Source organism: Ambystoma mexicanum, chromosome 2p (genome assembly GCF_040938575.1).
Source record: "Ambystoma mexicanum isolate Mex_15411 chromosome 2p, UKY_AmexF1_1, whole genome shotgun sequence".
Classification (NCBI taxonomy): domain Eukaryota; kingdom Metazoa; phylum Chordata; class Amphibia; order Caudata; family Ambystomatidae; genus Ambystoma; species Ambystoma mexicanum.
Window position 1 is genome coordinate 1,197,556,480 of NC_090923.1, and position 23,239 is coordinate 1,197,579,718.

At 49.4% G+C, this 23,239-nt stretch overlaps 1 protein-coding gene across 9 annotated transcripts in view; it reads right to left on the reverse strand.

The window, feature by feature from the left end:
* RENBP (renin binding protein) overlaps positions 1-23,239 on the reverse strand; it is a 167,429-nt gene that overhangs the window by 20,898 nt on the left and 123,292 nt on the right. For all 9 annotated transcript variants that reach the window (XM_069645418.1, XM_069645414.1, XM_069645422.1 and 6 more), the window contains one exon: positions 1,359-1,446. In XM_069645418.1, coding sequence (XP_069501519.1) covers positions 1,359-1,446 — 88 coding nt within the window. The remainder of the gene's footprint in view (positions 1-1,358; positions 1,447-23,239) is intronic.

A 23,239-nucleotide genomic window follows, 5' to 3' on the forward strand; every position in this document is an offset into this window, starting at 1 on the left:
CTCATTGAAAGCAGAACAACAGATTTGCAAGCAATGGTGGAAAACTAGGCCCGCATCCTCTTGCATTGCAGCAAATATGAAAAGAAAAGAAATATACTATGAAGAATCTTTCAGAGAGATCAGTGGTTTTACAAAGCAGATTGGCAAAAAATTCAAATCCTGCAAAGAGAAAACACTGAGTAGAAAAAGCAACAGACTATCTAGAAGCCTACTGCACCATCAGAATCCCGGGATCGCACTTATGAAGCAATTCTTGCATTTCCATGTGTCATGACAATAAGAGAGAAACAATAACGAAGAAAGATAAACAAAGAAGGAAGGAGAAAACAGACCAAAAAGAAAGTGTGCAAGCACATGCATGCTTAATCCACCACCTCAGACCAGGATACCGTCTTCTTCCAAAAGGTCATGTTTTTTTGCCCACATCCCAGATGGGACCTTTCTGTGCCAAACTGGATCACTTTGTCCCAAAGATGAAGGTTTCAAGACCAACATTCATACCCATTCCAGCCTCCAGAGGATCAAACCCTATGTGCATCTTCAAGGCTTGAAGCATTAACTTGCAACAGTGAGGATTGAGATGGGCTTAAGTTACCAGCTGGAGAAAGCTCAATAATAACCAAAAGGTTCTACAAAACCCAGATATTAACCCACAATCCTCGGGTCAAAATTCCACTTTTTAGAAACTTGCAAACTCAAATGGGTCAATGATGAGCTATCTTACCCATCCAAGAACTTCTCAGATAGTTTACTGAAAGTCCGTGGCGTAAATTAAAAAAGGGTTTCTCAAACCAAGTGTTTGGACACCAGTGCAGTCAGCAGGAGATGGGTAGGTTAGCTCATGTGACAAAATGATACACGATATCAAATAGAATAATATTGCAAATGCAGTTATTTGGGTCGATAGTCAAACACAGATCTTCGTTTAGTAAATGAAAATGGAGTCAGATGAATGAAAATCTTCAGAAATCCTACCAACAATGCCAAAGACCCACATTTATTCTTAAGATTTAAATAGGTGTTCCTGTTACTCGTCCCAATGTTCTGCACATGAACCTTTAATAGCTAAAAGCAGGGTTGGCTATGAAAGGATGCAAACCTGCCACCAGCAGAACTTTAGCATGAAGAATCCAACACAGTCAATTATCTTACCACCTTCTACAGAACAATGGCCAGCTTCTTTTACGCTATCTCACAAACATGTAACCAACAGTTGAAAAATGCTACACTCGTAAAGATGATCATATGAGACTTTTACAAACGCCCTTTTATCAGATGGCTGAGAAGGGGACTATTGATTGTACTGAAGATATAGGTTTATCAAGAAACAGGAAATCCCACTGTAGAAGGGTTCTTACCTTTGAAAGGACCGCCTTTGATGGTAAGTGCCACCTTGCCTTCCTGACTCAGGTACCCAAACCATTCACCATGCTGTGTGTCACAGAACTGGAAAGTAAAGATGGTACAATATGAGTGCAGAAGATAGGACCCAATGGAACTCCCGGCCACTGGGTCATCATAGTGGCAACACTATGGAGAAAGTGTGGTCATCACAGCAGAATCATGCCATACACCAACAAGCCACTTTGTTCATGCAAGAGCCACACAGACATTAGGGATAAAGTGAAGCAGGTGGTGACAGAGTGGCTAAGCTCCCCGCCAGATATCCTTGGTATTTGTGGTGGCGGACAATGGCTCCAATGACATTTGTCCCATAAGGCTAAGAAACACAAGATCTGCTCTCTATTCAGGGAGTATTGTGAATGTTGCACTGCAACACAGACTCCCACACCAAAAGCTGAAAAAGTCAGTGTTGATGCGCTAAAATTCAGCATTGCATGTTCTCATCCACCTGCAAGAGCAAAGCAATGCTACAAACTACAGGTAAATGAGCACTGGAAGGGCTATTCTATACATAGAATCCGTGCCAGCTCAGGCACAAGGTCTGCTATGCGCGATGGACCTTTGGAGCAAGCTACACGGCCTGTGAGACATTGCCCAGTGTCACTTGGTGGTGCACATCCATTGATGTACAGGTTAGAAATTAGCCAGTCTAAACTAAAAAGGCAACAGACCATGAAACTGAGTCAGACATTGTACAGCTGGTGAGACAGTCGATGTCAAGATGTCATGATGGTCCACGCATAAAATGCACGAAAAAAAAAAAAAAAACATTCAATATCTTTTGGCACCTTTCCTCAACACCCATTTAAGCGTGAATGTGGCTGCCCTCTAGACTGTGGCGAACAGGAATACATATCAGGAAGCAACAATGGAAATGTGCACAACTGCGCTAGATCAGCCGTGCAAGTGAATTTGCTTGAGGTTTAAAGGACAGGCAAATAAGCAGCTCCAAGAGCCAGAAAGCAGTCTGCCCGGTAGAGGTCCCTTCATAGCAAGTGGCACTGTGTCAAATACAGGGGAACCACGTGTACAATATCCCTGTGGGACTCACTTTCTGATGCTGCATTCTTTTTTTAAAAAAAAGAAACAATTTTATTGGTTTTTACAACAACAATCAACAAAACCAGCAGTACATATCTTGATATTTTACTATCATGTACATATCTTAACATCTACCGCTTACCCCTTACCCTCCCCACAACTCGAGCCTACTCCATTTCGCATTCTGCATCTCTCTTCTCCGGGGGAACCATCCCTTCCGTATCTTCAAAAGTTTCCTGGTCACTTAAGCAGTCCTGGGTGGACCCATACAACGTGGCCACTAGGTGTTGTTTCCAAGGATTGTGGATGCTTCCATGTGTCTGGACCGATGTGGTATCTGGCCCACTGCTACACATTTGTGCGATACATGCCAGCTCATAAAAGATGATGACCCCATGCAGTATGGGCTCTCAAAGCAGTCTGTGCAGCCAGCAGCACTTCCCATGTCTACAGGGAAAGCCTCACTCTACTTTTTGTCAAACAGTTGCCAATCAAAATGAATGAGCAGCATACCCCCAAGTCACTATGGAAATATGCCAGTACTTTAACAAGCACAGCAACAGTATACAAAAAGTCAGCGGCAGCTCATAGTCAAGTCAGAGGATTACCCCTGTCCCATTGGAAGGAAGATCAGCAGGGGCAGGGGACTGGATTGTGGATGACAGCTATCGTTTCCATGGATATTAGTAGCTCAGGCTCTGATGATCAGAGGATACTGTGGTGTTTGATGGTGAAGACAACTGAGGTGTTCAGATTTAACTATTTTGATGATACTATAGCGTTCAAAGTACTTGAACAGCTGTTCTTGTTTTGTTTTCCACAGTCACTAGGCAATCCCGCCCAGCCTGATGATTGGCAATGTTGTCACTGTTTTTTTCTCCGACACCCAAGACTGGGATCAACATTCCTAGGTTTGGGATGGAATGCTGGAATGCACAGGAGTAAAGAGGTCAAAGCTCCCTCAGCCAATGCACCCGAAGGAATGCAGTTTAGAATTTCAAAAACTACCTCCTCACCCTCATGGATGGTAGACTGGAAGTCAGGAATCAGGATGGAAAGAGTCGTACAATTCCCAAATAAACAGCACTGTACAGCGCTGCATATGGTTCAGGAGAGCATAGGACCATGCTACCCAGTTAACATGTGGCAGAGATGTCCTTCAATCGTGTACACAACTTGAGCACCAGCCTCTACAGTAATTGCCCTTTATTTCCCTTAAGATATTCTCAAAGCCATTAAGATGATGGTATTGGGGAGGACCTCTAGGTTTTGTGCACCAGAGAAGTAGGTTACCTAAAGGGCCCTGATGACATTATCCAGTGGATGGATGACTGATAGTGGACCCCTCTTCACTTACTTCGGCAACATTCTGCATTACAGTCTCGCAAAAAGAACCAGAATTTCATATTAGTCAGATGCGTTTGGAAAGGGAATGGTCCCTATTTATAGGTCCTTTCCGTAGACGGGAAGGGTGCACTACTAGTCTAAAAAAGGAACTGTCCCTGCTTATAGGCATCATGAATTTCAGACCATGGTCGCTATGGTCCTCCTGGAGATTGACACGGCAAGCAACGGGCGCCATTTTACCTCCAATATGGCCCTCTACAATTCCATATGAAAGCAGAACATGTGCTCTAGTTGTCCATGGAAGTACACGCCGGTTGCTGTCTGCAGGTCGCGTTTACAAATACAGAACGCGGACATGGGGAACCTGCATCTCAACACTCTGTAATCCTTACCTTGCTCAGCGTGCGTCTCCTTTCCTCTCTTCTTGGCTTTGCTCAGTTCCCTTTTGGACTCTCTGGTTTTGCTGCTCCCTCTTCCTTGTGTCCATTACAAATGGTCAGATTTCCATTTTCCTTACCATCTCTGCCTTGGGGGATTCTCTCTCACTACTTCGGACCTCAACCTGTCTGGAACGTGCTTTCACGGGAAGCTGCCTATAGTCTTAGGTTTGTACTTCCATCAGGAAGGTTTTTTCCTGTGTTTTTCGGAAGTCATCGCCAGAGGTTACCTGTCCTGAGCAACAACTTTCCAGAAAGGACGCCTGGAAAGTATTGCCCTTTTCTTCATGACACCTGGTACAAACAGAAGACTCTTCGAGGAAAGGTCCTCAACAAGCCGTCTCAAAAGAAAAAACAGGCGAGCCCTTCTGCGGATATTGAGAAACCTGACAGTAGGTCCTTTCCTTAGACACGAGACGGGTGCCCCACTCACCAAAAAAAAGGTTATGGAGACTATAAAAAGCCTCATTGAGTGAATCATTCCCATACAATTCTTAAAAGTAGGACACTTTCACCTGCCCTTCGGATCCCCACCCTCCCTTAAATGTCCATTCTTTAACACCCAAAAATTGCTTGAAACTAAATGGAACAAAGTTTCGCATATTTATTGGGGGTGGTTTTGAGATTTAAATTTTACAATTGTAGGAAGGGAAGGGGATAATGGAAACCAAAGCTTACCACCTCTGCAAACAAAATTAAACATGGTCAGTTCCCCTTACTGCCACTGGCACCACAATAAGGCAGCAAGCATTTTCAAATGGGATCGAAAACAAACGATGAAGCCCACAAGTCAATCTTGCTGCCCCCAACCTCTCTCTCTGGCTAATAATTAGCTCACACCCTAAGCACTATGTGCCGAACTACTGGGAAATGTATTTTTCTTTGCTCTTTGGAACACCGGCTCTTTGAACTACACGCCTTTTGATGCTGGCCGACATGAGTGTGGCTTTTTCTGTGAGAGTATAGCAGAGTTGCTGCATACATGTGTGGCACTCAACCCTCTTCTCTCTCCCTTCGCAACATTCTTTCAGTCCAGCACCTCACCCCCACCTCTTCTGCGTGCAACTACTTCTCCCCTACCTCTCCTATTGAATTGGCACCAATCTTTTGCACTGCCAGCCCATCTTACCCTCCCAACAACCCCTTTGTGGTTTAAATGGTCAAATAGGAAGGGTGACTGACTTAGCCAAGAGATGGAGATAAATCAGCCCCCACTGGCAAAATACAGCTGGTATTTCTGGCACCAGTATTAGAAACTGGCAGTACCCCTCCCACATGTGGGCAATGACCGCTATTGCCACCACCTGTAATATCCCAGTAATCCTGTGATTTCAGGTGCCAGTAAGGAACAAGTTACTTACCTGTAACTGTTGTTCTCCAGCATGGGTCTGGCATGGATTCATATGCTCATGAATATTCCCCGTCGTCAGGCTGGGAATCCTCGGTATAGAAAAAAAATCAGTATCCGTTTCGTTTCTGATCTGTCTTTCTTAGTAGTAACCAATCACTGGTCTCTGGGTCATACTGCCCCCAGCCAATGACGGCCCTCTCCCTAAGCCCCGTCTCCGGCAGCCATCCTCAGATTTGGTAGCAAGTAAAGTGGCAGTATGACCAAGTGAAGAGCCGCAGAGGGGTAGGCGGGAGGGTTCGCATGTGAATCCATGCCAGACCCATGCTGGAGAACAACCGTTACAGGTAAGTAACTTGTTCCTTCTCCGGCATGGGGTCTGGCATGGATTCACATGCTCATAAATAAGAGAATACATAGCAGTACACACATGCACAACCACGGGAGGTGGCAACAGGCTCAACATTAAGCATCTCTTATCTCCTCACCAGGCTCACCTTAGGCGAACAGGTTGCGCAGCACTGCTTAGCCGACCGTGGACTCCTCTCTGGAGTCCCGATCGACGAAGTAGAATCTTGTGAAGGTGTGCGTCGACCTCCACGTCGCAGCCCTGCAGATGTCCAGCAGGGGCACACCAGACAGGAACGCCGTGGTAGCAGCGATCGCTCTGGTCGAATGGGCTCTCGGACGGCCAGGCAGCTGTCGGTTTGCCAACCGGTGACAGTGCATGATGCAGCTGGAGAGCCATCTGGAAATGGAAGTCTTCGAGAGAGCCTTCCCTTGATTCACAGTCCCAAAGTTCACAAACAGTTGTGACGTCTTCCGAAAACTCTTCGTGCGGTCCACGTAGAACTTCAGCGCTCTAGCTACATCCAGCGAGTGCAGTCCTCTCAGCCGGCGACGAAGTCGACGGGAAGAAAACTGGCAACACCAAGGGCTTGTTGAGGTGGAAGTCCGACGGGACCTTGGGCATAAAGGATGGGTGTGTCCTCAGCACCACCCTTGTGTCATGAAAAGTCAAGTATGGAGGCTTGCAAGATAGGGCCTGGATCTCTCCCACTCGTCGTGCGGAGGTGATGGCCACAAGGAAAGCTATCTTCCACGACAGGAACTTCAAAGGCGCCGAATGCATAGGCTCGAATGGGGCCCCCCCCCATGAGCTTGGTCAGCACCACATTAAGCTCCCATGCCGGGGCAGGAGCCTTCACCGGCGGGAATGATCGGAATAGTCCCTTCATGAATTCTTTCACCAGGCGATGAGACCACAAGGACGCCCGTCCCCTCGTCCTGGTATATCGGGAGATTGCAGCCAGATGTATTTTGATGGAGGCGTGAGCCAGTCCAGCTTTGGCCAGCGACAGTAAGTACGGCAGTACTTGAGGGGCCGTAATCCGCAGAGAGTTAATCTTCTGTGCACGGCACCAGACAGAGAACCTCTTCCATTTATGGCCGTAGCACTTGAGATTTGAGGACGCCCTGGCCTTTGCAAGAACCTCTCTGCAGTCGGCCGGGATGTCGTACCCTCCAAACTCTAGTGCTGCAGGAGCCAGGCCTGCAAGTTCAACGACTCCGGGTTGTGGTGAAGAATGGCGCCTCCTTCTCTGGAGAGAAAGTCTGCGTCCGTCGGCAGCTTAACTGGTGGGGACGTTGACAAGTCCAGAAGGTCCGGGAACCAGATCTGCCTCGGCCACGCCGGTGCGACGAGGATCATCCTGCACCGGGACCTCGAGCTGGTTGATGAGCCGGAGCAGCAACGGCAGCAGAGGGACCGCATAAAGAAATAGGCCGTCCCAGGGGAATGAGAAAGCATCGCCCATGCTCCTCAGCTGGGGGAACCTGCTGGCAAACCTCTGGCACTTGGAATTCGTCGCCGTTGCGAAGAGATCGATTTGGGGTTCGCCCCATCGTCGGAAGAGTCGATCCACTTGATCCTGGCGCAGTTACCACTCGTGGCACGAGCGCAGCTCCCTGCTGAGTGAGTCAGCGATCGTGTTTTTTATTCCTGCCAGATGAAGAGGCACCAGAAACATCCCTTGGGCGACGGCCCAATGCCACAGATCCTGGGCTTCCTTGGATAGGGCCGGGGACCTGGTTCCGCCCTGCTTCCGGATGTAGAACATCGTGGTGGTGTTGTCGGTGAAGATCCTCACCACCTTGCCCTTGAGGGACGGAAGAAAGGACCTGAGGGCCCAGAACACCACGCGGAGCTCCAAGATGTTGATGTGGAGAGACTTCTCCTCTGGGAGCCAAAGGCCTCTCGCGTGAAGATCTCCGGAGTGTGCTCCCCCAACCTTCCAGGGAGGCGTCCGTCGTCACCTGGTGAGCTGGGGTCTGAAAGTCGGTGCCCGCCGACAGATGGGAGCGGGTACTCCACCACCGGATCGCCTGACGGGACGTCTCGTTGAGAGGGATCCTGTCCTCGAAGCTGCCCGTCGACTGGATCCAGCGGGCGTCGAGGAACTCCTGTAAGGGTCTCATCCGAAGCCTGCAAAGGCGCACCAGATAAATGCAGGAGGACATCATCCTGAGGAGGGACTTGATGGATCTTACCCTGGCCATGTCCGTGGCCAGCAGACGCTGCACCTTGCCCAGAATGGTCCTGGTCCTTTCCTCCGACGGCAAGGCCAGCCGCGCCACTGTGTCGAGCTTGGCTCCTAGAAACAGGGCGACTTGCGACGGAACCAGGTGGGATTTTGGAAAGATGATGGAGAATCCTAGGTCTGTGAGCAGCTGGACGGTCTTCGCAGTGTACTCCACGGCGAGCTCCCTTGTCCTTGCCCGGATGAGCCAGTCGTCCAGGTAGGGGTAGACGTGGATCCCCTGTAGGCGCAGCCGCGCCGCCACCCGTGCGAGGCACTTGGTGAACACCCTGGGTGCCGACTTCAATGCGAACGGGAGGGTCTTGAACTGGTAGTGCCACCCTTGGACCACGAACCTGAGGAACTTTCGTGTGTCTTTTTAGAATGGGGATGTGGAAGTACGCATACTCCAAGTCCAACGACGACAGGAAATCGCCCTCCTCCAGCTGTCCCAGCACATGTTGGAGGGTGACCATACGGAACTTCTGTGCCTTGCTCAGTCATCGTAGGTCCAGGATGGGGTGCCATCCTCCTGTCTTCTTTTGGTCTCTTTGGGACGAGCTCGATGGCACCCTTCTTGAGCATCGCCCTTACTTCCAACAGTAGTTGGGGGATGTGATTTTCCTTCCTGGCCACGGGTGGAACGCGAGGACGCTTCTTCTGAAACTCGAGGGCGTGCCCTTGGGCCAGGGTGTCCAGCACCCAACGGTCGGTGGAGATGGACTCCCACACGCTGACGAACCTCGCCAGCCGGCCTCCCACCGGGGTGCTTCGGCAGGGGCCCGACCCCGCGGTCGCTTCAATCTTGTTTGGAGGCCGCCTTGCCTCCTTGACCTCTTTGTCGACGACGACGGGCATCACCTGACTTGCCGCGTCCCCTGTAGGCTTCCTGGGACGAAGATCTAGACGCTTGGCGGTAAGTGGAGGAGCCACTGCCGGATCCCTTGGAAGCACCGTGTCTGCCTCCGGGGCTCCGAAAGGACGGCCGTCGTTGTTGGAGCACTCCCAGTGCCCGGGGAGTCTCTGTGTCTGTCTTGATGGCCTGAAGGGACTCATCAACCGCCTTCCCAAACAGGTTGTTCCTGTCGAAGGGCATGTCCAAAACCTTGGTTTGTACGTCCTAGCGGAAATCCGTGGCCTTGAGCCATCCTCGTCTCAAGCAAACGCCGTTGCCCAACTGACGGAAACCGGTGTCGGCGATGTCCGTTGCCACCGTGATGGCGTGGTCCTAAGCAATCTCCCCCTCCTGTAGGATTACAAGGGCCTCAGCCCTTTTGGCATCCGGAAGGAAGTCTAACAGAGGGGAGATTTTGAACCACAACTCCCTGTCGTAGCGGGCTACGATAGCCAGGGCGTTGGCCGCCTTGATAGTCGTCGCTGCAGATGAGATGATCCGTCGTCCCATCGTGTCCAACTTCCTGCCCTCGCCGTCCGGCGGGGAAGTTGATGTCGAGGCCGATGCCCCGCCAGCTTTCTTCTTTGCCGCCGCGGAGATGACCGAATCCGGGGTAGGTTGTGCCCGAAGGCACAAGGGGGCAGAGCCGGGGACCCGGTACTTCTTCTCGTACCGGTCCCTCTTTGCCGGCGCCGTGGCAGGGTTCTTGAGGAGGGCGAGCCCTTCATCCCAGATGTCCTCAAGAAGCAGTACGGCGAGGACCATCTTCCTTTTAGCCTCGCGCCATTGGTAAAGGAACCCTTCTTTCTTCTTTTCTTCTGGGCAGAGCTGGAAAAGCTTGGATGCCCTGGAAATCATGGCATGAAAGGATTCAATCTCGTCGGGCAGGGACGCCCGAGCAGGGGGCGACGGGAGACACGTCCCGTCGCCGCCTCTGTTGTCATCTGTATCTGTCGTAGCCGTGTCCGTGCCTGTATCATCCCCGTGGGTAGTAGACCGGGGGGGAAGGCAGAGCAGGCCGCAGAGGTGGGAGAGGTGGCGTAGGATGCATCATCCTCCTCTTATGCGGTGGACTCTCCGAAGGTCCTAGCTCCGGTTCCTCCGTCGGGTCTGGCTCAGGTACCTTCCGTCGGGGGAAGGGGCAACCTTGTCCTTATCTCCGAGCACAAGGACTGAATCACTGACAAAATGGCCGCCGAGGTGTCCTGCTGCGCCGGAAACGAAGGGCGCGAGGGCTCTTGAGGAGTCTTGTCGGCGACAGTCGCTCTCGTCGTCGCCCTCGTCGGGATCCCTCCCGATGGGCTGGGCCTCTTCCACGACGTCGATGAGCTCTTCTTCAGAGGTCGTGTCTGTATCCACGATGGCCACCAGCCCCCCCCCACCTTTTCCACCGAGGACTTTGTGGGGGTCTTCTCAATGGGCCTGAAAGACGACTCCCTCCGCGGTGGCAGGGAGACTCTGGGTCCTGAGGGCGCCTCCACTGGTGTAGCCTCCACAGGCTGAGCCAGGGCCGTGGCGACATCCTCAATCGAGGTCTTCGCAGTGTGAATTAAGGCCATCGACACTTCTGGACGCCTGGGGCCTTCACCTTGGGGGGAGGGTCGGAGCCTCGCTCCCCCTCTGCCGGAATCTTCGAGATCGACCGGGGCCTCTCCAGAAGCTCTGCCGGGTTCTCAGACTTCCTCTTACCCGAGCCAGAGCGTTGGCTCGTGGTTGATGGCGCCGGGGAGGATGTGCCCTGCCTGGCAGCCAAGGAGCCCGACCGTTCGGCGCTCCCGGTGCCCGTGGACTCGCGTTGCTTAGCCTTTTGTTGGGCCCCCGTTGCCGGGCACTCTCACAGGACTTAGAAGACCGCTCAGACTTCTTTTTCTTCTTCTCGCCCGACGGGCTCTTCCCTTCCAGCCAGTTGGCGAGACGGAGGTGGCGATCCTTCATGGTCCGCTCCGACATGTTCCCACAAAACGCACAGTCCTTCTCCTTGTGCATCTTGTCCTCATGCAGACAGTAGAGGCATAACGAATGCTCGTCCTCCTTGAAAACATTCTGAAGCTGGCATCCAGGGCAGGTCCTGAACAGCTTCCCGGGCGTCGAGCTTCCTTTCTCCTGGGCCATGTCCGGGGTAGGCCTCGGAACTTCTGGAATCCTCCAAAAGCGTAACTCGACGAAATCTTCACCCTTGAGGGGCGTTGAAAACTGACGGATCCCCGTTGATCGGATGTAGAAACGGTGGAGCTTGAGGCTCTATTTAACCGAAAAATTAGAAAAATCTATCGAAAAAGCGCCAAAAATGCAGCAAAAGCTCGAGAGCTACAGCACGAGGACTCCCAACACTTGAACGTGCGGTAAAAAATCTGTGGATGGCTGCCGGAGGCGGGGCTCAGGGAGAGGGCAGTCATTGGCTGGGGGCAGTATGACCCAGAGACCAGTGATTGGTTACTACTAAGAAAGACAGATCAGAAACAAAACTGATACTGATTTTTTTCTATACCGAGGATTCCCAGCCTGACGACGGGGAATATTCATGAGCATGTGAATCCATGCCAGACCTCATGCTGGAGAACAGTAGGTCCGTTTGCCGGTATTCCACCGGTAATTTCTTAGAATGACCACTAAAGACTTACAATCACTTGCCCTTCTCTCTTGAAGCTCTAACCTCTTTTCTGGTGGAGTCTACCCAGCCTCCTTCAAATATACAACGGTCTTAACCCCTACTGAAGAAACCCTCTGCTGATCCAAACTTCCAAACAAGCCATCACCCAGTTTCTCTCCTTCATTATTTAAAGGTCCTTGAGCGGGTGGTCTTCATCCGGATCACTATTTACCTTGAGGATAATAGCGTTGGAGATCCACTTCAATCTGGCTTCCTTAGGAAACACTCCCCAGAGACTGCACCCATGAAGGTCTCCAACTTTCTCTCCAATGGTACCCCTCGAAACCTACTTCTTGAGCTCATCACATTGGACCAGTGGTCAAATCTTTTTGTCCTGAACCCCCCACCAATCCCCAAACCTCCCCTAGAGCAAAATATGGGCAGGCCGCCCCCCTTCAATGATGCCAAATCGAAAGTCCAAATGGGTATGAACTATCGTCGTCATACACTGCTCCCAGTAAAATCCCTGGGCTCCCCCACCTGCGCACCTTCACAGTCTTTGGACTCCCTCATTGCACTCCCAGCCCAGTCCCTGGGCTCTCACCAACCTGTTTCCACCAAAGTCCCTGGGCTCTCTCCACCCTGCTCCCACCACTATCCCTGGGCTCCCCCCACCCTGCTCCCAGCACAGTCCCAGGGCCAGTGGCAGCTGGTGAATTTTTTACGTGGAGGGGCATAAATATTTCCCCAAGATATTCCATAGCGACCGTGCGAAGCGAGAAAACCAGAACCAATCAAGGAGAGTGAGGGAGGAGGGTTTTAAAAATTGGGGGTCAAATGTTGCATTTTAGAGCACACTAAAATAAAATTGGCTTTTTACCCAAACAGTTTCCAATCGACGCAGGGGGCAAGAGTTTTTTTTTCACTGGGCATCTATAATAGATGTCCAGTAAAAAGATACCATCCCTGTATCCTGGGCCCCAGAGCTCCTAACACTCAATCAAAATCAAAGTGATTATGTGTGAATGCAAGGCGCGGGGGGGCCCACGGGGAAGGCATGGTATCTATGATAGATGTCAAGTAAAAAGATATCATCCCTGTCTTTGTCTCGAGGTAGGGATGAGTAGAGATAAGGTCAAGGAGTAGGCTTGAACAGTAATCCAGTTTGCTGAGCACAAGAGTGGAGATAGCTTTCTTTGTAATGGGGTTAGTAAGAAAAGGGACATGTTCTCCGAATGTTGAGCAGGTTAATGCAAGCAGCAGTGGTAGTGATGGAATTGTTGCAAGTGTAGGTCATGGAATTGTTGCAGTTGTAGGTCACAATCGATGAGACAAAGTCCTCAACTTTTCTACCCGCACTCGCTACAACCTACCAAGATCCTCCCCCACTTCTACCTACCAACATCATGCTGGTTGGGATGGAGAGCTGATTTTGGCCGGTGGGTAGGGGGATTGTGCAACAAAGGCATTTTTAAAATGCCTTGGTTGTATGTACAACTATCCTTCCTGCCCACTCGCCAAAATCTGATGAGACTCACACAAAAATCAGTGAACATAAATGTACCTTCTGTCCCGGCCCTGAAGATTTCCTCCCAAGCTCTCCAGCTCCTGCATTATGAACAGGAATCGGGAAGCAAGAGCTTCCTGGTTTCTGCACAGGAGTGCAGGGGCCTGAGCATTGGTGCTGAAATGCACTGTTCCAGCCTGCTCGATCCGCTTATGTGAGGAGGAGCAGGAGTGCCCCCCCTCGCAGATACAGAAATGCCGATCCCCAGCCAGCATTTCCAATGAGCTATGCAAGCCTGGGGAAGCAAAACACCCCCAGCCTTGCCTGGCTCATTGAGCATGTGCGACTGGGGAACTGACTGTCAAAAGAGAAACAGCGTTTCCCTTTGACAGTTCAGCCAGCCCAGGAGCGCTCACACAGCTGGAAAAATCAGCTGAGGGAGCAATCAGTGTTTTACTGGGCTAACTCCTCCATAATGGCTGAGGGGGCACTGGGTTGATGACCCCAACCCATATTGGACGAGCCACCCCTGCCCAGGGATTCGCCCCCTCCCCCTGCCCCCGCTCCTCCCTACCCCACTCCCTGCCTAGTGCCAGGTGCCCACCCCAAAAGCTGAAAAAACAAACCCAGGGCTCCCCCACCTGCTCCAAAAATAACCCCAAGTGCTCCCCCCACCTGCTCCAAAAATAACCCCAAGGGCTCTCCCCACCCGCTCCAAAAACAACCCCAGGGTCCCTCTCGTTATCTTGTATAATCCCAGTGCAGTTTCGTTCCTGGGACTGGATTCAAACCCTGGAAGCACACTCTCTGGAAAGGGATAGAGAGCACACTTTCCGGGTGCCTAGTTCCTGGGTCACCCACTCCCACTGGCCCCAAGCATGGATCGGTCACACTGAGCATGTGCGGCGGGGGACATGGTAGTATGCAATATGCACAAACTTGCATGTCTCATCCCACACTGGCTTTTTCTTTCCTCCCTTTTTTTTGGGGTCATTTCAGGCTGGGGTCTCGCCCCCCACAGTTTGAAGACCACTGCATTAGACTTTTCTTCCGCTTTTGAAGTTAATGACCACTTCTCTCTCCCTCCTCACTCTCCCAGGACCGTGGATTTCACAAATCTGCACTTGCCTGGATCATCTCCTACCTGGAAGGTCGATCCTTGGAAATCCCAAATCTCTGACCCCAACCCTCTCCTGGTCAGCATCCCTCTCCCCTCACCCCCCCCCCCCCCCCCCGACTCCCCAAGGATCAGTCCTTGGACCTCTGCTCTTCTCTCGATACCTCTGCCCATGAAGACTTGTCTACTCCTTTGGCTTTCACCATCATCTTTTTGCTGAGGACACAAATGTGTTTCTTCCTGCTCGCCATCACTCCAACCATGTTGGAGCAAATTACAAACTGTCTCACCGCAATTAGTCACTGGATGACACCCTACTGCCGCAGGCTGAAATCTTCAAAAATGGAAGTCATCTTTGCCCCAGCTTCCAAAGGCATCCCTCACCTCCCCTGTCTCTTCCTGCCTGACCTTCTTGTTTCCTAGCCCTAGACTCGCAATCTTGGGGTCCTCATCGATTGTGACCTACAACTGCAACAATTCCATGACCTACACTTGCAACAATTCCATCACTACCACTGCTGCTTGCATTAACCTGCTCAACATTCAGAGAAAATGTCCCTTTTCTTACTAACCCCATTACAAAGAAAGCTATCTCCACTCTTGTGCTCAGCAAACTGGATTACTGTTCAAGCCTACTCCTTGACCTTATCTCTACTCATCCCTACCTCGAGACAAAGTCCTCAACTTTTTTACCCGCACTCGCTACAACCTACCAAGATCCTCCCCCACTTCTACCTACCAACATCATGCTGGTTGGCTCTCCATGCACAAACACTCATTTTTCAAGTTTGCAGTCTACAAAGCCATCAATGGTCTTGCTCCTCAGTTTCAGTCATCTCATTTTACTCACCATCTCGTTCCATCCGATCCTCCTCTGCACTCAACCTTACTGTCCCATACCCTCCTGTGCCCCCTCTCACTTCCGCTCCTTCTCCCTTCTTGCCCCGCTCCACTGGAACCCCCTGCCACAACAATCAAAGACAGCCCAACTGCGGATCTCTTCAAAGTTTGGCTTAAATTTCACTTACTTGCTAAAGAGGGAGCTACCACCGCCCTATACCCCATCCTCCCTACCTGACCCTACCACTCCCTCCATTGACACTTAATAAAGTAATTGTGTATATTTAATTAATACTCTTCTTTAGTTTGAAGCACTTGGCCCCTTTGGTTAATGTTACCTTTTTAAGTCACCCGTTTTCTTATGTACATTTTGTTTTGTTTTGTCCCTGGAATATCCCCTCATTTTTTTACACCCTCAAACTGGCTCACTACATGTTCTTATCTTTATGCTATTGTACAGGCACCCTTCAAGGGAATGCTTCCACCATCTGTAAACGTGCTGTCTGATCGATACTGACATCCCTGTTATTCAAATAAATACCAATAAGAAATTAACAGGACTCTCAATGGAGGCACAAGCGTTCGCACATGGCGACATTAAACTAACGTCCTGCGAGAGGTCAGTAACATCCTCAATGGTTTGGAGCTCGGGTGTGTATGAAAAAGCCTCCTACATGACCTAGTATCGGCTCCACCGGGGATTAAGGAGGGCTGGGGTGGCAGAGATGTTACCCCTCCCAACAGTCACTTGGCACAAAGCTGGCTCAACAGATTCAGCCTCCTCTAGAAAAAACACTATTTGCGTTAAAGTATTTCAACACCCTAGAGCAGGGGTCTGCAACCTTTGGCTCTCCAGATGTTTCAGAACTACAAGTCCCATGATATCTGGCCATTGACTTCGCTGGTTAGGGATGTTAGGGAGTTGTAGTCCAAAACATCTGGTGAGCCAAAGGTTGCAGGCTCCTGCCCTAGAGGATAATGGGAGAGGGTGTACTTCCACTGAGACAACCAAGCACACCATACACCTTAATACGCTTAGTGCCCCCTCCTCCTGAACCCTGCACTGTTGGCTGGGGCACCCTAAACTGAACGCTGCTGCTCCTGTCTTTCCTCCACCATCACCACGCTCACACCAGCATGCTTTTCTCCCCCTCCATTCTACCCCAAATTATCATCATTACCAATCCCAATTTGATTTCAGAGTCCAATCTGTATAATATCAAAGGAGCTCTCCCCCTGATTGTAAACTGCACTATGTCTTCACGGATTACAGATAGGCAGCCATATACTGCACAGAACCAATGGATGAGTTCATTTTTGGGTGCTTCCCTGGTTTCTAGGCAATTTGCGGCCAGTTTGGGGACCTTGTGCAAAAATACGGTCCCCTCCCTATGCAGCCCACTCTCACTCCACCATTTCTTCATACCCTACCCTTGCTGTGGTCTAAGGGCTATGTGGCAAACACCAACAGGGACTGGGTTTGGTGATGCATGGCCATCCCGGCCATCTCGCTCATCAATCGTGGGGTTGCCATTGTCTGCCCGCTGTTGTGGGATGTTTTAACCCACTAGGCTTTGCCCTGCAACACCACTCTGTGCTGGTGGCACCAGAATCAGCAAAATGGAAGCGAAAACGCCATGCACGCCAAAACCTATGAAAATTGTGCTTTGAACCCGGAAAATATGGCTGCCAAATCTACTTTGCCTGTTGTCAGTAGTGGAAGGAGACTCACTGCTGCAAAATGTCACTGGGCTGCCTACTGAGTAAAAATGGAAACTGCATGAAAGGCAGTGCTTTATTGCAAGAAACCCAGAAATTGCTTTTAAATCCTTTTTCTTGGTTGCTGAAAATACAGAATGCCAGTCCAAATCATCACAAACAACCAATATCTTTGCTGGATGTTACTTGCCACTTCATTAAGGAATCAATATGAACATACAATGTCAGGAAAAGCAGAATCTATCATCAAAATATCCACAGTAAAAAGTGTGCTTGCCTGTGAAAAACTGTCAAAATATGGGCGCAGTACCAGCGGCCGCCAGTATGACAGTTGTCATTAGTTGCATTAGAAGCTTAAACTTGTGCAATTGAAATCAAATGTTTGGAATTAGGTGACCTGTCATTAAGAGGAACATAGGTTGTAACTATTGAATCTCCATGATATAGCGACTGGAATCAGAGTTCTAGATGCTTGATTAAAAATTGCAAGTTTTATTTTAAATTAAGAAAATGTTATAAATTGACAGTGAATTTAGCTGAACTCAGAGTCACCAAACCAGTTTTCCCCAGCTTTCAAGGCATCTCTCCTGCTTCCCACCAAAGGCCAGGAACTCACATTCAGGTGTTGATTAAGAGGGCAGTAGATTTTGGGCTGCTCCTGGGAGAGACAATCTTTGGCTGAAAAGGATATGCAGATTGTATTGTAAAGTGTCAAAATGGCCTCTGCCAGAGGAAGAGGGCGGAGATTGCTCTTGAACTAAAGAAACCTTTGGAGGCGGAGACAGACAAAGAAGCAGCCAGGCTGTGCTGTAACTGCTTGCCTGCCACAGAATCCTCTTCATAACCAGAAGGGCAGATTAAACCCGGCCTGGTGCCATGCAAACCAGAGAGCCATTGCAGATCCAGTCCAGTTTTGCTGTGCAGTGTAGACCAGAGCGCCTTGCTGTCCAGTCCTGCCATGCGGTATCCAGAGGGCCTTGCTGATCGCTGACCCCCATCCAATCCGGTGTGCCCACCAGTCTGTCCCAGAAATATTTGACCAGAACCAGATCCCGGACGATTCCAGTCAAAACATTGGTAGTGAGTATCCATAGTATAGGATTGTCACTAGCCTATGTACTGTCCATAGTCATCCCTATCCAAATCAAATCCATCTTATATCCAGAACTGTATTGTTAGAAATCTTTTGTTTTGCCTGAACTCTCTTATCCTATAATATCCTTCTGTAATATTGTTAAAATCATCTTTGCGCTGAAATATTGCATCTGAAGAAGGCAAGCCTATCAGCGGGCAAAAACCATTCACAGGCGTCCTGGTATGGTGGCTGTGCTGTCGTGTAGTTTGTTTCTTCATAGTCCATTCCTAGTGTAAAGAAACCTGGTTTGTATTTTAAAGGTGCATCCTTGTTTTACAATTTTGCCCCTTTCTGAAAAAAACGAACTCCACGAAAACGTTCATAACTTCTTCATACTTTATGCTATTTAAAATGTGTACCCTGACTCTGCAGGACATTGATCATGTAATGTCCGCTGTGACTCCGGCTGATGTATGGGAACCTTTTAGATCTCGGGACCCCCCTGGGCATGCCATCAATTGAACAGAGTTAGAAAAACAGGATACAGACCGGAAACCAACTGACCCCATTCCAGAGGACCTAAAAACGCTAGGGATAAGAATAGTAAGGGCACTGAGTAGCGTGTTGCCAGAGGTGGATGTGAATGTAGAAAAAATGGATGCAGTTATACAAGGCCCTGCAGAAACAGTTGGGACTATTTTCTGAAATTTGAGAATGCATTTAAGGCACACAGTGGCCAGTCTGTTAGCAACCCCACGGATCAGAGATATTTCGCCATGGGCTTTGTGAAGGGTTTATGAAAAGGAATTAAGAAACCATTTAAATTGGGCGAGAGTACTTGGCAGGCAAGCACCCCATCCCAGATCCTAGAGATGGCTAAATATTACGAGCGACAGGAAGAGGAAGAAATGGAAGATAAGAAACAGGCAGATAGGAATCTAAAAAATAAGGTGCTAATGCAACAATTGGTGCAACCACCTTACAGTAAACCAAAGGGCCAGAAACCCCAGGTAAGAAACCCTACAGGTAACACTACGCAATGGACACCCCCGCAAATAGACCAATGCTCATTTTGCAAGCAGACGGGACATTGGAAAAATGAGTGTCCCATATTGATGGCGCGGAATGGTCAACCGGCGGGTGGGAGGGGAAGGGGCCGAGGTGGACCCCCCGCGGGACCACCTCAAGGCCAGGGAAGGTTTGTAAACCCCGAAAATAATGTATTCTCAAACAGCGCAGCACAGCGACAAATGGTTACAGTGGATGGCAATGAGTTTGTGGAGGATGAACTAAGTGGAATGATGTTCTTTGATAACACAGCAGCAATGAGTTGAAATGCCCCTAGTGAACCTGAGGAGATGGTGTCTGTTCCTATAGACCAGAAAGGACCGTATGTTAAATTGCAGATAGGACAGCACCCCACCGTTAGATGCTTGGTCGATACCGGAGCAGGTAACAGCTCGGTTGACGCCAAGGCCGTCCCCTCAGTTCCACTATCGGGTGAAAACAAAGTTTCTGTAGGGTTTGGTGGGGAACCCATATGTACTCCAGTGTCCCAGAGAGTTGAGACGTCTATATGTGGAGTGAAATTGACTAACAAATGGTTACTTACTAACAGGTGCCCCGAGAATCTCCTTGGGTTGGATCTTTTGAAAGCTTTAAATGCGACTATCTATTGTTCCCCAACAGGCGTTCGTATGACCATATGTAAATCCAAAATTGGTGGTTGTTATTTGGTTGAACCATTGCCACCAGAGTTACAGGAACTGCCCGCAGAGCTTTGGGCGGCTGGTAGTAATGATGTAGGTGTTTTGAACATTTCCCCCTGTTGTGATCAAGGTAAAACATGGGGTCCCTCTACCCCGAACCCTGCAGTACAAAATATCTCCAGAAGGGGAAGCAGCATTGGTAAGGATTGTACAGGATCTAACGCGACTTGGGGTTGTTGAAGAGTGTGATGACAGCCCATGTAACTCCCCGATTCTCCCGGTTCATAAGAAAGGAGATGAAGTGACCCTGTATAGATTTGTCATTGATCTTAGGAGAATTAATAAGGTTGTGGACCCCAGGTATCCAGTTGTCCCTAGTGTAACAAGTATTCTCACTATGGTCCCTCCCACGGCCACTCACTTTAGAGTCGTGGATTTAAAAAACGCCTTTTTCTCCATACCCATAGCTGAAGAATCTAGATACCTCTTCTCCTTTGTATTAGCACAGCGACAATACAGGTTTTGTCGAGCACCCCAAGGTTACACAGAGAGCCCGGCTATTTTTAGCCAAGCACTAAAACAGCAGTTGGATGAAATTCTGTTACCCCCTGGTGTGATGCTCATACAATATGTGGATGACATTCTCATTTGTGGAGATACTGAATTAAGTTGTAAAGAAGGTACCCTGATTGTGTTACAGCATTTGGCATACTATGGCCACAAAGTGTCGCTTAAGAAAATGCAGTATGTACAGTCCAAGGTTGATTATTTGGGATATGTCCTCACTGCAGAGGGGCGATCACTGTCACCTGAGAGGGTACGGTTAATACAGGAAATGGCCTATCCCAGTACCTTTAAAGAATTGAGACGACTGTTCGGTATTACCTCATATTGCCGTCATTGGGTCCCAGAGTTCTCCCTGATAGCTAAGCCCCTGTTACAATGTTTGAAAACAGAAAAGGATCAGACACCCTTCACTTGCACGCAAGAAATGAGAGGCCTGCGATGCTCTGAAAAGCGCATTGTGCAGTGCCCCAGGGTTCGGGACACCCAATTACGGCAAGCCTTTTACTCTTTTTGTACATGAACAGCAAGGTTCTGCCCTATCTGTATTGACACAGGAACAGAATGGAAGGCAAAGGCATTGTGCTTATTTTTCTGGCACCTTGGATAGTGTGGCTGCAGCGCTTCCCCCATGTATGCGATCAGTTGCTGCAGCAGCGGTAGCTCTTAAGCAAAGCGCTGGTCTAGTGTTGGGAACTGCCGTCATTGTAAAAGTTCCCCATGCTGTGGACGTATTGCTCAATAGAACTCAGACTCAGCATCTCACAGCTGCCCGCTTAACGCAATATGAACTGACATTGTTTGCACCAAATGTAACTATCATGAGATGTAATACTTTGAACCAGGCTTCCCTTTTGCCCTTGCCGAGTGGGGAGGGAGATCAAGACATGCATGATTGCCATATACGCACTGATGAACAGACCCGAGGTAGGGTCGATCTGGGTGACCTTCCCCTAGAGGGAGGTGATGGGATTCTATTTTGTGATGGCTCATGTTACAAACTGGAAAGTGGGGAGACAGTGGCTGGGTACGCAATAACAACTGAAAGTGAAATTGTCCATATGGAACGCATACCTGAGTTATCAGCGCAAGCTGCAGAATTAAGGGCATTAACAAAGGCTCTGGAATTAAGTAAAGATTTAGCTGTGACCATCTATACGGATTCAGCTTATGCACATGGCGTGGCCTTTAATTTTGGTCTACTGTGGAAAGAGCGAGGGTTTCTTTCCTCGCATGGAACAAAAATAAAACATGGTAATTTGATAAACAAACTATTAGCGGCATTGGCTGAACCCACCCAGGTGGCTATAGTGAAATGCTCCGCCCATAAAAAGGCGGTAGATTTTGTGGGGCAGGGGAACGATTTAGCAGACCAGGTGGCTAAATATGCTGCAGAACACTGTAAATTGCCCGTTCCAGAGTGTAACATGCTGCAAAGGAATGTGGAAGGGAAAGGGGATGAGGGCGGTTTGGAAAAGGGCCCTGAGGAGATAGTAAAGGACATTCAAAAGGAAGCGGCAGATTGCGAAATTAAAGTTTGGACTAAAGACAGTAACAATGGACAAACTCCTAAAGGGGTGTGGCTGGACAAAATAAAAATGAGGTGGTTTCTCCCTGACAGTTATTTACCCATGGTAGTGGATATGGCATATGGGAATGCCCATGTTAATGCAGGTGCAATGGAGGACATTCTGAGCAAAGTATGGAAAAACCGGAAAATTGGATCCTATTGCAGGAGATGGGCAGCACAGTGTGCTGTTTGCCTCCAGCATAATGTGGGCAAATCTGTGAAAGTACCAGCAGGTCATAGCAGACTTCCTACGCAGCCATTTGAGGTGGTGTATATGGACTTCATACAAATGGAACCAGTTGCTAAATTAAAATATTGTCTTGTTATGAGGTGTGGGTTCTCTGGTTGGACGGATGCTTACGCCCTAAGAGACAACACTGCTATTTCCACAGCTAAATGCATCCTGAAATACTGGGTGCCCCAGTACACAGTGCCCAGCTTTCTGTATTCTGACAACGGAGTACACTTTACAGGTCAAGTTGTGAAATATGTATCTACTGCCTTGGGTATCGATCAGCGATTCCATTCCGTCTATCATCCCAAGAGTGCTGGGATTATTGAACGATCGAATGCCGTAGTGAAAAACAAACTGGCAAAAATATGTGCCTCTACAAACCTGAAGTGGCCAGATGCCCTTCCCTTGGCATTGTTGAGTATGCGGACCACTCCAAAGGGGGACGCACAAATTGTCCCCTTTTGAAATTGTAATGGGCTGCCCTCCAAGTGCATGGTCCATCCCAAAGCCAAGAGTTATTGGTAATATTGAACAACCACTGTGGAGGGATTATTGTGCTGAGCTCACGCATAAACTGTCTATTATCCATCAACAGGTGAAAGACGCAGCCCTGTCAGCTTTGGAAGGACAAGGCCACGCCATCAAACCAGGGGACTATGTCCTCGTGAAGAGTTTTGATCGCACCAATTGCCTGCAGGCCCGCTGGAAGGGGCCATTTTTGGTCCTACTGGCGACGCAAACTGCTGTGAAGGTTGCTGGCCACAAAACGTGGATCCATGCCAACCATCTTAAAAAGGCACCACCTCAGATAGTCCATCCCCCGACCCAGGACACAGACCACTTCGCAGCCGAACCTACAGAGGACACTCCCAGGTATCACCTACGCCCTAGGAAGCAACATTGATTGCCTATGTTTGAACTCTGACATCTGGCTGAGAAAGGACTTGGTAAAGGGTCGGAACAAACAAAGGACAACCGAGACACAGATGAAGTGGCCTCAGCAGCCCCTCCTGGGTATGAAGTAGCCCCACCGAGACACAGATGAAACAGCCTCAGCGTCCCCTCAAGGGTAGGAAGTAGCCTCAACGAGACGTGTCAAGGTAAGGTGCCAGAAGCGGTGACTGCAGGGCGGGTTATATTGTGCAACCCTTGCGATCTAGCGCATAAACGGACGGCACCGTTAGGGTAATTGTTAGGGACTTTTTGAACATTTTTGTGTAAATATATAATATATATATATATAACGTGTGACATTTAACGGC